Here is a 13,283-nt window from a genome sequence, read left to right as displayed (position 1 = left end):
TCTCCCCAGTCTTCCTCCAGACTCTGGCACCTTGATTTCCGAATGACATGCAGAATTTGCTTTCATCCGAAAAAAGTACTTTGGACCACTGAGCAACAGTCCAGTGTTGCTTCTCTGTAGCCCAGGTCAGGCGCTTCTGCCGCTGGTTCTGGTTCAAAAGTGGCTTGACCTGGGGAATGCGGCACCTGTAGCCCATTTCCTGCACACGCCTGTGCACGGTGGCTCTGGATGTTTCTACTCCAGACTCAGTCCACTGCTTCCGCAGGTCCCCCAAGGTCTGGAATCGGCCCTTCTCCACAATCTTCCTCAGGGTCCTGTCACCTCTTCTCGTTGTGCAGCGTTTTCTGCCACACTTTTTCCTTCCCACAGACGTCCCACTGAGGTGCTTTGATACAGCACTCTGGGAACAGCCTATTCGTTCAGAAATGTTTATGCCAAACATGGTTTTCATTCAGATATCTTAAAGGCATTTGTAGGCCAAACTGCAGTGATGCAATATAATCTTTAGGGAATGATGAGTTTATTCACAAAGAATAAAACTTAATTATAATCTGAGTAGGGCTGAAACAATTAATTAGATTAGTTGTGATTAATCAATTATTGAAATAATCGTCAATTAACTTAGTAATTGAGTAATCGTTAACTAGAGTATACAGACTCTAAAACATGCCATTAACTTGAAGAACAACCCACTCAGAGCAGTAATTGGGCAAACATTTTACAAAAAATAGATACATTTTGCATTTAACATGAAAAACCTTCTTTTGTCTGTAAATATGCTCTATGTAAAACACCTCAAGTGGCAAAGCTTTAGCTTCACCTGGTTCAAATGTAAAAAAAAAAAATCATCTATTATTTATTTGTTACACATGGCCTAAAATCTTTATTATCCATTTCCAGGGTGACCTTGGGGGGCAGCGTACTCTGCAGAAGAAATGGACCTCCTTTCTGAAAGCCAAGCTGGTGTGCTCCATGCCTGAACTCAACTTTGTTTTCAACGTGGTTCATGATGTTTTCATCCTGAAGGGGAGAGACTGGAGAGACACAATCTTCTATGGTGTCTTCACCTCACAGTGGTCAGCGGTTTTTGTAACTTTCAGCAACAAAACGATCTTTAAACATATCTGTGTTGCATCTAAATTTTCTTCTCCACGTCGCTCAACTGAATTATCACACCTGTGCCGTCACTCCTGTAGGGGAAATGTGGGTTTGTCAGCAGTGTGTGCCTACAACATGACAGCTGTGGAGGAAGTCTTCTCTAAAGGGAAGTATATGCAGAAGGCCACAGTGGAGCAGTCCCACACTAAGTGGGTGCGGTATAACGGCATCCCTCCTTCTCCCCGTCCTGGCGCAGTAAGTGGCTTTCAGCTGTCAACTCGCCATGTTTGCACAATCCAGAGTTTGGAAATATTAACTCTGCTGAAAATACTCTACAGTGCCTAGCAAATGTATTCACATCCTTTAAACATTTCCACATTTGGCACCGTTAAAACTACAAACTTGACCTGGTACATGTTAAATGTTTTGTGTGGCGGGCTTTTGTATTAACTCTGATACCCCTGAATAAAGTCCAGGGCATCCAATCACCTTCAGAAGTCCCCAATTTAGCAACTGTCCACTTGTGTGTAATTTAATATTAATGTAAAACCAGCTGTTCTTTGAAGGCCTCAGACGTTTTGTAGAGAAGTGACTAAACAGCATCATGAGGACCAAGGAACATCGTGACAAAAGTCAAAATGTTTTTAGTTTGTAACAAGCTATGGGGTTTCCTTTCTTCAGCTGTGACAGGGAAGCTGTTCAGCTAAATACCTAAATATAAGCCGATTCTGAAAGAAAATCAGTGAGAAACCGCTAAAGACTTTGAACCAGGGCAGAGATTCCCCAGTAAGCAGGAAAATACAACCCTAAACATGACACCAAAGCTGTAGTGGAGTTGTTTAGATTAAAGTACTTTCCCGTGTGAGAGTGCCCCATTCCAAGTCCAGACCTAAATCCAACTGAGAACCCGCTGCAAAACGTGAAAATCACTGTTTAGACGCTGTCTATCCAAGCTGACTGAGCTTGAGCTATTCTCCAAAGAATAATGGGCAAAAAAATTCAGTCTGCATGGAGCAGGTGGAGGAAAACCCTCTTAAGAATTGCGGGTGTTACTGCAGTGAAAGGTGATTCTACACACTATTGACTCAGGTGGGCTGTTGGCATGTATCGTTTTCCTTCCACTGCACAGCTAGGCGCTAGTTTATGTTGGTCTAGCATTAAAAAATCCCATTAAAGTTTGTAGTTTGAAATGCAAGAAGGTGTGGAAAAATTCAAGGGCTATGAATACTTTTCCAAGGTTCTGTATCAAATATTTAAGAACTTTCTAACTTTAACTTGTCCTCTCTTTTTAACACCAGTGTATTAACAACCAAATGCGCCAGCAGAACATCAGCAGCTCGCTCCACCTGCCAGACAAAACCCTTCAGTTTGTTCGGGACCACCCGCTGCTGGAGGACCCCGTCCTGCCTATCGGCAACAGACCTCGACTCATCACTAAGGATGTCAATTACACACAGCTCGTAGTTGAGAGGGTCCATGCACTTGATGGAAACATCTATGATGTAATCTTCAGCGGAACAGGTGAGAACGTATCAGCTGTCGTCCTGCATGCAAATAGTTTGAATTTGCTAAAATTTGCATTAACAGGTTTATTATCCTGTTATATGAGAAGCTGATAGAGAATGCCTGTGGCTTGATGGATAATTAAATGTTTTTCTTTTACTGTTAATTCTAGATAAGGGTGTCCTGCACAAGTCTGTGGTGTTCGAGGACGATGTTCATATTGTGGAGGAGATCCAACTCCTGAAGAACTCTGAACCCATAAAAAACTTATTGCTGTCCTCTAAGGTCAGGATTTTATTCAGTTCTCCGAAAACATGAGCATAAATTAAAGCTTACAGGTGAATTCTATGAATCTCAGATCCTATGTCCAGTTCTGTCTGAATACAAAATATTTCTGGGTAAAATAAAAAGGGATGCCTACTGGAAACACTTGGCGAGGGTAAAAGCCATAGACAGAACAGGCTAAACAGCAGCACTGCAATATCACTAAATAAATGCAGCAGTGTAAAAGTGTCTGATAACGTTAAGGAAAGGACAGCTACGGACTGAGATCTTTATGAATCATTTCATTCAGTGCAGCTTTTTCATTATGAGTCGTTTATTTTGCAATTCTTTCCCTTTACCTGAACCCTTTTCTTTAACAGTATCTGCCTCAGCCTAAACAGACATGTTGCAGTTTAATACCAGTTTCTAAACTTACTGTTCAGCTGATCTATAACTGGATGCTTACTTTTAATTCATTCATTTCAGCCAGTCTACACAGAGCAAAGCTCACAAAAATGATAGAGTTCACAATGACCTGTCAGCAGTTATGTAACACTTCGTTGTGTTTGCATTTCATGTGTTGTTCTTTATCAGATTGTTCCATCCAAACCAAACTCATTAGTCTCTATATAGCACTATTTGACTGCCCTGTTATATGGTCCATCATTAGTTTTTTATTCTGGATTTTACTGAATATGTTTTTACAGCTAACTACTGAGACAACAATGATTTGGTCTATATAAACAGCTCTCAAACTTTTCATAACCAGTTTTACCTCAGTAAATACAGAGGTTTCTAAATATCGGCATACTCAGAAATTAGAAAAATGCCTCTAAAAACTTTTTCAGTTTGTGATGTTTTTAATGAACATAAAAATCTTTATCCATTTACACGACATGCTTAATAAAAAGATCCAAAATAAGCAATAATGTGCTCTTAGGACTAAAACTCAAGCAGGATGATCTGAGATTCCCCACCAACCCCAACCTCAAAATCCAATATGGCTGACAGGTGTTTAAAATGTAGTGATGGCTGCAGTTTTCTTGCAATAGTTTTTTTTTTATTATTATTTTTTGCGGCACTAGAGGCCTTTATTTTTCATTTTTCAATAATAGGTAGACAGTAAAGAGGGGCAAAGAGAGGGTGAGACATTTGGCAAAGGTGGCCGGGTCCGGGACTCGAACCCTGGACAGCCGCACCGAGGATTATAGCCTCTGCACAGGGTCGCACGCTTAACCCCTACATCACCAGCGCCGTGCCCTTCTTGCAATAGTTTATTTGACCTTTGACACTGTGCATGTTGTTAAATCTTTCCCTCAGATGGTACGATTCAACCACTGTTAGTGTTATTGTTTGAATACATTGAACACAAAGAATTGTAATGAATATAAAAGAAAAAGTGACTTTTCAGTGTTTTATCTGCCCATCAACCCTCGCAACCAATCAAAAATAATTAGCCGATTCCAATCTCTGGCTGATTAATTGGTGCATCTCTACTTCATTTCCACAAACATTTGTGAACACGCTTCTTATTCGTATGAACAACCTTATTGCTTCCAGACACGGTCAGTGTACGCTGGATCAGACTCTGGCGTCGTCCAGTCACCAACCGCTTTCTGTGGAAAATATTCTTCCTGTGATGACTGTGTTCTGGCTCGAGACCCCTATTGCGCCTGGGACCCCAACACACATGCCTGTGTCAGTATCCTTGATGCTCCAAAGGAGCAGCTCAGGTAACCCGACTGGCAACATTCCCTGTTTATCATTTTTATCTTGCTGCATAGTAGGACTCCACTCATCAATAAGAATGATGCAGAGATATTCTTCCTGTTTGACCTGCTTTGTGTGACATCTCGTTGTGTGGTGACGGTTCAGACTCATTGAGTATTGTTTGTTGCAGGAGTCTGATCCAGAGTCTGAATGGTGACGCAGAGAAGTGTCCTTCAGGTGAGACATATGCTCACATTTAGCATTTTAGGCTCTGAGAGCCAGAACAGCCTGACTCCACATACACAGGGTTCCCACACAGTATGTGTTGTTTACAGGTCATAAGTATGGAAAAATTCAATGGAAAGTTCCGTCCTTCTCATTAAATAATAATACGTTTTTTAAATTATTGTGATTCTAGTCTATATTTTTGACACTTTAAACATTCCTAGAACAGAAGTAAAGAACCAAATGAAACTTCTTTCTTTGTTTACTTTTCAGTGTCTTCAGTGTCTCTGAAGGACTATCAGAAAGTGTTGGTGAAACCAGGCAGCTCCACTGAGCTGCCCTGTGTGGCAAATTCCAACCTGGCGCATGTGATGTGGAAATCTAACGGCTCTCTTCTCAACGAGGCCTCTCGTTTCCACTTCATCGCCGAAAACGGACTCCTCATTTACAGCGTGGCCCCAGAGGACCAGGGTTACTACGAGTGCTGGTCTGTGGAATGGGCTCCTGCTGCTGGGAAGAACTTTAGCCGCCTGCTGGCTGGATACATGCTGAATCTGGATCTTCCTCCCAGACCCCCTCCCCAGACAAACCATGTGGCTACCACAGTCAGCAGCCAGGAGATGAGTAACGTGCACGGAGCTGAAGGTAATGTTAAGACAGAGAGACAGCCACTAACTTCGGCCAGCTTCACATCCACAGCCCTCCTCACGTCCCCACTCCAAACTGACCCATCACTAACCCTGCCGCCCAGTGGCACAGTCAGGTTACAGTCAAGCAGGAACCTTCCCCCAAACTCCGTTATTCCTCGTCCAGAAGGCCAGGACCCTGCAGCAGAGTATCTGCAACACAACAACAGCATGGCCCTCCTCTTCCTCTTTCTGCTGTTCTTCCTCCTCTTCTTGGCTGCGATGGTGTACAACTGCTACATGCAGTACCTCCCAGCGCCATGCCTGAGGCTGCGAGCCATTCTGCTGGGGAGCCACAAGTGTACCCATCAGCCCGAGTACAGGGCCTGCGAGGCGGGTTTAATGGAAGTGTCTGCCACTGACAAAATTAACATGACGGAGCAACCCGCCCAGAATCGCAGCCAAGCTGCCAAAAACCTCCAGGCACTGCGTGACACAGGCTACGAGACTGAACCGGAGTGCGGCAACGGCCGCGTCCCTTCTCACAACTTTGGAGGCGACAGCCCCTCGCAGGAGAAACCTTTTGATGTGGACTGCGACTCCCAGTCCATCCAGTTTGCGGATGAAGATGAACCTTACTCCTAGAAAAATCAGAGGTGGTTTTCGCTCGTTCAGTGTTGGAAGTATGTCAGGGCCATGTGCTTTGTGTCTCTGCAGTAGGCATGGGTCAGTATGATGACCTTGAGTAAGAATACCAGATCTACGGTTTTCAACATAAACTAATATCGATAAAATGATCCAGTTCCTTTTATTTAAAACAGCAAAGCAGTGTTTATTTGTATTGCTGTTAAATAATAATCTGCAAAATTTAGTTGTGGTTTTCAAGGCGTTATGGTGCAGAAATTAAGCTTTTGGTCATTTTGCTCTTTGTAGAGTAGCAGAGGTTTAACAAGCAGATGTTTCCATATAAGTCAGACTGTAAGACCTTGCATTCTGCTGCTTTAAAATATTGTTACCCTTATGGAGGGATGGGAGGTGTTTTTCGCACCTAGAAATGTTTCCAAACAGCTGGACTTGTCTTGTAAGTAAGAATAATTGGGCAGCTTTAAGTGGGGGAGGAGTAGCTGCATTACTTAATGTTCTATACATCTACAGAAATCTCTGGTCACTGACATTTTCTCTGGTTCGTCTTGAAAGCGCAACTTTTCAAAACCTTGCTACATCTACACATCGATACTGGTTGCAGGTTACTGCCCCATGCCTAGCAAGCTAGCTAAATATCATGGAAATGAATATGTCCAGCATCTAGCAGCAAACCTTTTCCGAGGCTTAGACCAGGCATTCTGCTATTTTGTGGTCTGATTCAGGGTTTCTACCCTGTTAGTTAAGTCCAGCAAGAAAAGCTATTTCTTATATTCCAAATTGGAAACATTATTTACCAAATTGGTAAGTTACAGTGATGTTTTCCAAATTGGAATCCTATATTTCTCTTCAGCCTGAGTGTCTCTTTGAGCGTTTGCATCCATTTTGTTGTTTAACTGATGCTTCATCGTCATTGTAATTTCTCAGGGAAGAGTTGTTCTGTATGATTAGCCTTGATGTGTCGGCCAGTGTTGTCTACCACACCAACATTTAGATTGTGAAGCTTCATCACTGGGTCTTCATGTCAGAAGATGGAAAAACGATCGGACAGCTTGCTTGGTGAAGAAACGCTGGAATGTATTGAGCTACGGACTCTTGATGAGTGGCACTGCTGAGATTTAAAAACAATCTATTTTCTTTTTCTCTTTACATGTGAAGTCGACATTCCTGATTGTCCTGTGTATTAACCTTCATCAGTCAGTCTCCCTTATATCGTGTGTCACTGAAATAAAAATGTCCAGTCTGAACAGAGGACAATAGAGGCCTCAAAACAATCAGAATTTTTATATTTATTATGATGGCTATATTAAAACATTTTAGATTATTTAAGATGACACATCTGTGGTAATATCAACAGTTAGTGGTGAAGTCCCTTTTATTTTATTGCAGACATTCTGATTTTAAACCCCTCACTCTACCGTTTCATCCTCTCTGCATGCCATCTGGTGTTCAGATTTTCCTCAAAGTTCTCTTCTTTTCCACCACTCCCTCTCACAGCCTCCTTTATCGACTCCTCATCTTTCATGTCATCCTCTGGAAGTAGCTCTTGCTCTTCCCTCCCTTCCTCCTCCTCCTCTTCTCCCACCAAGCCACACAGCGTGGAGGCTCGTGAGGCAGAGGTGAGACTGCTTCCTCCCCTCCTTAAGGACCAGGCCTGGGGGGTTCATGCCCAGGAGGCCTTCCTGCTCTTCTGCCTCGCCCTGGGTGAGTGCTGCCTGTGACCCTGACTCATCTCATACTCCCAACCCCCCCCCCCCCTCTCAGGGACACATGCTTGGTTTTGAAATCCATGCCTTGTGTATTTAACCCTTTGTTTTACATTCATTTCCTCCCCTTTCCACTGTGTGTGTTGGCATTACTCAAACCTAAACTAACAGAGTGAGTGTTTGGGTTTCTGGAGTTATTTGCTTTCATTTGCTGGATTACCACCAAGATGGATCAATTTCTAAAGACAAAATAGGGATTAATTGTTAAAATGTCAGCTTCATACAACCAACTTCCACATATGTTTTTAGACATTATTATGTAAGGTCAGTCGTAAATTTAAAGATAAAAACTGTTTAATGTCTCCACGGAACAAGCTAAAGCCTGCAGAAGAACTGTCGGTAAAACTGTTGTTTTTCTGCCTGTAAACCTTTGTGAATATATTTGTATATATGGGAAATACCTTTTGATTTTGTACATAAATCCAGGCGGATGTTGTGCTCTTAGAAGAGGTGAAATAAACCTTGTCAGATGTTTTCAAAACTAGTTTGAATTTTTTTTATTTAAACTATCAGAAAAAATAAATGAGACAATGTATAAAATGTTGTTTGTTCAAAAGTAATTCACACCCACTGCACTTTAACATTTTGTCACAAACTTATGCATTGTGTTGGGAGTTCAATCAGCGTGCTTTGAGCTAAACAGCTATCTACGTAGCTCCAGCTGTATGCTTGTCCAGAAGATGGACCTCAACCCCAGTCCTGACGTCTTCTACAGCCTCTAAAAGGCTTTCAGGTTCACCCAGTATTTAGCTCCATCCATCTTGCCATCAACTGTCCAGCTTTCCAGTCCCTGCTACATAGTTATCCCCACATCACCATGTTTTAATGGTGTCATTGTGTTTTTGGTGTGATGTTAGTTTTCGGTCCGATCTGACCAGAACACATTCCTCCATATGTTTATCTCCTACATAACTTGTGCAAACTAAATTGGACTTCTTACGGCTTTCATTTTGCACGTTTCTTATTGCCACTCTTCTAGGCCATATGACTAGTTTCCTGTAGCGCTTCTCCCACCTGTGCTGTGGACTTCAGCAGCTCCTCTGATTAATATTGTTCTTGTGCAGTTTGCTTGGGTTAGGTGGATTTTTATGTAGGCTTGCCCCAGGAGGCCTTTATTTTTCATTTTCAAACGGACTTACTACCCATTTTCCGATGATGGATTTAACAGTGCTCTGTAAGATATTCCAACCGTGTTTTATAACCTAACCCTGGTTTAAACCTATCCACAACGTTCTCCCTGACCTGTCTGCTGTGTTCCTTGATCTTCATGTTGTACAAACCGGTGAGGCCTTCACAGAACATCTGTATCGTATATTAAGACATTATCAACTACTGGTAAATTTAGGAAAGACATAATGCTGAAAGAAATCTGACAACTTCCTTTACAGTTCATGAGTTTTCATCCTGATCCTATAAAATGCTAATTTAGGCACTTTCTGCCCCAAACCTTTCCCAATAAGCATCAACCTTTAGCTTCTTGTTTGCTTCAAACTGAGAAGGAAAACAGTTTCTAAACAAGGCCAAGAAGCATGTTCAGATTTCCCAACCAGTTAGAGAATAGATGTTAAAGAAGGCGCAACAAAAACTAAGCTGCTGGTACTTGTAGAGATGAGGATATGTTTGATTAAATATTTTAAATTCCCAGAAGCAAAGGTCATCTTGGGGGGGGGGGGAGGTCTGGCTTACACAACAAAGATCTGATATGAACACGAGATTCTACAATCGAGATAAAGGTTTGATACAATCCTCCTGATTGGCAATTGTTCATCAGACATCAAAAACTATTTGCATACCCAAACTTCTGCTTCAAGACTTTTCCTTTAATGTAAAAACGTTGTAAGATGCCAATAAATATATTAAGTTTAAGAAAGGCGAGCTTTTTCTTAGTGTACTTAATAAAACCTTTTTTCTAGCATGCTGAGCTGTTTGCATGTCACTGTTGATACAATATAACCAAATATGATGCATTCTGTTGTCACTGCAAGTGTGGACTGAAACTGATTTAATGAAACATGCCAAAAAGCAAGTACCCTGTTCTCTGTGCCAGCGTCTCAACAATCAGGGGTCAACAAGAGGTCCTGTTCTGTCCCACAGGTCCAAGTGACATCCACATACAGTGGCTAATAAACGGGCACAGTGTGGACACCCCAGTGATGGAGTACTGCAGGCCAATGGGCCAGGGCGAGGTGCTGGTGAGCAGCTGGCTCCGAGGGGGGCCGTTGATCAAGGAAGCCAGTTACCGCTGTGTTGCTGAAGCCAGCACAGGAAGCGACACATCGGAGATTGACCTCCATCTTACTACTGGAGGTATTAAGGCCCAGGTTGCATGGATGTGGGTAAAAATGTTAACAATACAGTAAAGTGGTCGTGCATGAGGGATTTACCCTCTGATGATGTTTGAAGCTATGAAGGATGTTGTTGTTTGGCAGATGAAAACATTCCATCCAGGGATCTGAACCAATGGAGAGGGGCGCTCACAGAGCATGAGCAGCTGCTGAAAAGATGGGAAAAAGCCTGGGTAGGTCTTAGATTGGGTGTGTTTTATCTCACATTCTTATAAGACATATTTGCCTGAAATTTACACTTCTGGTAAAAACAAAAAAGCCTAAAAAATGTTCCCCCCCCAGTATCATGATTTGACTATTCTTTTTAAGGGGAAAAAAACCCATAAAATGTTTTTCACTATATCGCCAGTGGCATAATTACTGGTACCCTAAAACAATTTGTGGCTAAAATAAATTTAACTGAATCATTACTTAAGCTGACATCTCTGGATCACCAAGTTTCCATAAGATGCTGTCTACACATCAACCAGCTTTTCCGTAAAGCCCTACAAACCTTGTGAGAGTGCCTGGCATCAAGAGCCCTTTGAAAACACAGGAGATTTTAAATAACATTCAGATGGACACTTAACAGAAAACAGAAAATGATTCATCACTGGATCTTTCCTACAGGATAGGGATCCAAAGCATACGGCCAAATCAAAACAGAAGCGAGGTAACCCACCTCTTCCAGGGCCATCTTGGTTACAGATAAAATGTGTGGCGAGTTCAACAGAACAGAGTATAAGAACCAGAACTCTGGATGATCCAATGAGACAAGAGAAATGGTCAAAAGATCCTCTCCCTGCTCACTCCAAGCATATGAGATGTTATGGAAGACCAAATGCTGAAGCAGATATATTCAAATTCAGCATGTAACATCTCCAGTAAAGGGACTCAGTATGCTGCTGTAATAAAGGATGAATATGAAGGCTTTATACACATCTTCACCAGGGGAGCAAACAGATGTGTTCATGACTGTACCTGCTCTGCATGTTTGGTTGATCAAAAATATCAAGTTAGATGTTCTCTGAGCATTGGAGACAAAGTATAAATGTACAGTATAAAAGCAACGGTCTAAATAAACGAAGAACGTTTTCTAAAATATCACTTTATCAATTGTATTCTAATTTTTAACCGCATCATTACTTCTAATTTGATCTAACTGGACTAAACACATCTTTACCTTGATTACTTATCTTCTGATGTTTTGTTTTGGAAGTCTCGTAGCAACTTTAGAAGAAAAGCTTACTATCTACCTGTTTAGATTTTGTTTTTATTTACGACCATTTTAGCAGAGATCCCATAGAAATCCTTGCATCATTTTTTTGGCATCTTTCACTACTTTGCTTCTTGATAAGCTCTGTTCTTCCTTTGCAGGAAAGCTGTGATGGCCACACAACTGGGTGAGAACTTGTTCATTCTTGTTGTGCGCTGGCCTCCCAGTCTAGCTGGACCACACCTCGGAACACTGAAACGTTCACAAACAAGTAATATGCTTCAGTGTCACCACTTACATGAGAGTTTGATGGACCATGATGTAAAGATTTCACAGCTCCAGCGCCCAGCAGGTGCAAGGCTCACATGGTTGCTGTGATGGTTTTTGGACTCCCTCCAAACCAGAAGGATTGAAGACCACTGATTGCTTCAGTCTAAGTTTGTTGCTGTATATACTGATGAAAACGCACAATTTAAAAAGCCATGCTTGTATGGAAACGGCACGTGTTTTTATGAAGCTTGCTTATCAGATCCTATGCCTCAAGTCTCTGTTAGACCCAGTTATAGTGTGATAATGTTTAAATGTTTGCCTTAAAGATTCAGTTTGGCTCCACATGGCTATCTTATGACATTTTTACTTAAAATTTACCATGTTATACAAGCCGGGACTGGGTTCAAACTAAAATGAGAAATGTGCCATCTATGGTCCTACTATGATTGCCAGTATATGTCTTATGCTCAACAGTTAGCTTAATTATTTACTTGAATCCAACAATACTTTGTTATATCGTTAACAATGCCACAGCACAGGTAAACATCTAGCCTCCAAAGTTCAGTGTAATCTGGCAGACACTGAAAAGTTTACCATTTATTGGTTTTTTTCCAGCTTTTTAAAGAACGTACATGTGGTTTTAGTTTTGAAATTAACTTTGTTTTATCCCTGCCTGATTTGTATTAAATCCATCATGTCCTTTGTCACATAATTTAACTAAAATCTTTTATTACTGCCATAACAGTGCCTTGCAATATTCACATCCCTTGAGCTTTCTGTCATGATACGATCAGACTTCAGTGGGATTTGTTGTGAAGGAGCCACGCAGAACACTCAAATGGAAAGAAAACGTGTATACGTGAGACGTTTCGACATTTTTCTTACAGATAATAAGAGATGTGTATCTGTCTATTCAGCTTCTCCAAGTCAGTATTTTTTAGAACCCCCTCTTCACTCCTAGTACTTTTGGTCATGTCTCTGCTTTTTTAGATCTAGGTTGCAAAGGTTTTGCCCATTCTTCTATTAAAAGAACCTCAGGCTAAATAAGTTTGGATGGGGAGAGTCGTGCCACAGATTCTCAATTGATTTAGTTCTGGGCTTTGACTGGGCCATTCAAATACACCTTTACAATATAAATATATATATATATTCAGTTGAACCAGCCTATTTTAGCTCTGGCTGGTGGATGGGCATGTCTTGGTGGTTTACAGTTGCTCCATACCCTTCCCGTTTTAGGAATAACAGATTAAGCAGTATGTATAATAAATATTCTATAATCTGTCCAAAGCTTCTTTTTAAACTTAATCCTGGTTTAAACTTGTCCACAAGTTTGTCCCTGAACTTTCAGGAGTGTTTCTTAGTTTTCAAGATGCTGTGTGCTGAGAATAAGTTACACACAGTTTAACTCTATTTACTAATTACAGTTATGCCCAAAAGTTTTCATATTTTTTTCATATTAAGTTCAAAAAATTATTTCCATTTTAACAATAAGCTTGTTTCTGGAAATGGGATGTGCATCTCTCAAATGATGTTTGATGTTCGTTTACATTTTATTATAAAATAGCATGTCATTTATCCATTTCTTAATAATCAATGAAAAAATATATTTGTACTACAGCAGTCTAACGCTTCCTAGAAT

The 13,283-nt window shown here is 41.2% G+C and overlaps 1 protein-coding gene across 9 annotated transcripts in view; it reads left to right on the top strand.

The window, feature by feature from the left end:
- Positions 1-12,356, top strand: part of sema4d (sema domain, immunoglobulin domain (Ig), transmembrane domain (TM) and short cytoplasmic domain, (semaphorin) 4D) — a 58,274-nt gene extending 45,918 nt beyond the window's left edge. For 6 of the 9 annotated variants that reach the window (XM_047373048.1, XM_047373051.1, XM_047373049.1 and 3 more), the window contains 7 exons: positions 901-1,076; positions 1,197-1,353; positions 2,397-2,619; positions 2,774-2,886; positions 4,426-4,598; positions 4,766-4,812; positions 5,074-7,397. In XM_047373048.1, coding sequence (XP_047229004.1) covers positions 901-1,076; positions 1,197-1,353; positions 2,397-2,619; positions 2,774-2,886; positions 4,426-4,598; positions 4,766-4,812; positions 5,074-6,071 — 1,887 coding nt within the window. In that variant the 3' untranslated portion in view covers positions 6,072-7,397. Of the gene's footprint in view, positions 1-900; positions 1,077-1,196; positions 1,354-2,396; positions 2,620-2,773; positions 2,887-4,425; positions 4,599-4,765; positions 4,813-5,073; positions 7,398-7,565; positions 7,773-9,928; positions 10,167-10,263; positions 10,353-11,535 lie in introns of those variants that run through there. The other 3 variants (XM_047373045.1, XM_047373050.1, XM_047373047.1) reach the window with 3 other exon arrangements.
- The last annotated feature ends 927 nt before the right edge of the window (positions 12,357-13,283 follow it).

Source organism: Girardinichthys multiradiatus, chromosome 8, assembly GCF_021462225.1.
Source record: "Girardinichthys multiradiatus isolate DD_20200921_A chromosome 8, DD_fGirMul_XY1, whole genome shotgun sequence".
NCBI classification, from domain to species: Eukaryota; Metazoa; Chordata; class Actinopteri; order Cyprinodontiformes; family Goodeidae; genus Girardinichthys; species Girardinichthys multiradiatus.
Note: the sequence above shows the minus strand (reverse complement) of the source record. Positions and strands in the feature narration are given on the sequence as shown.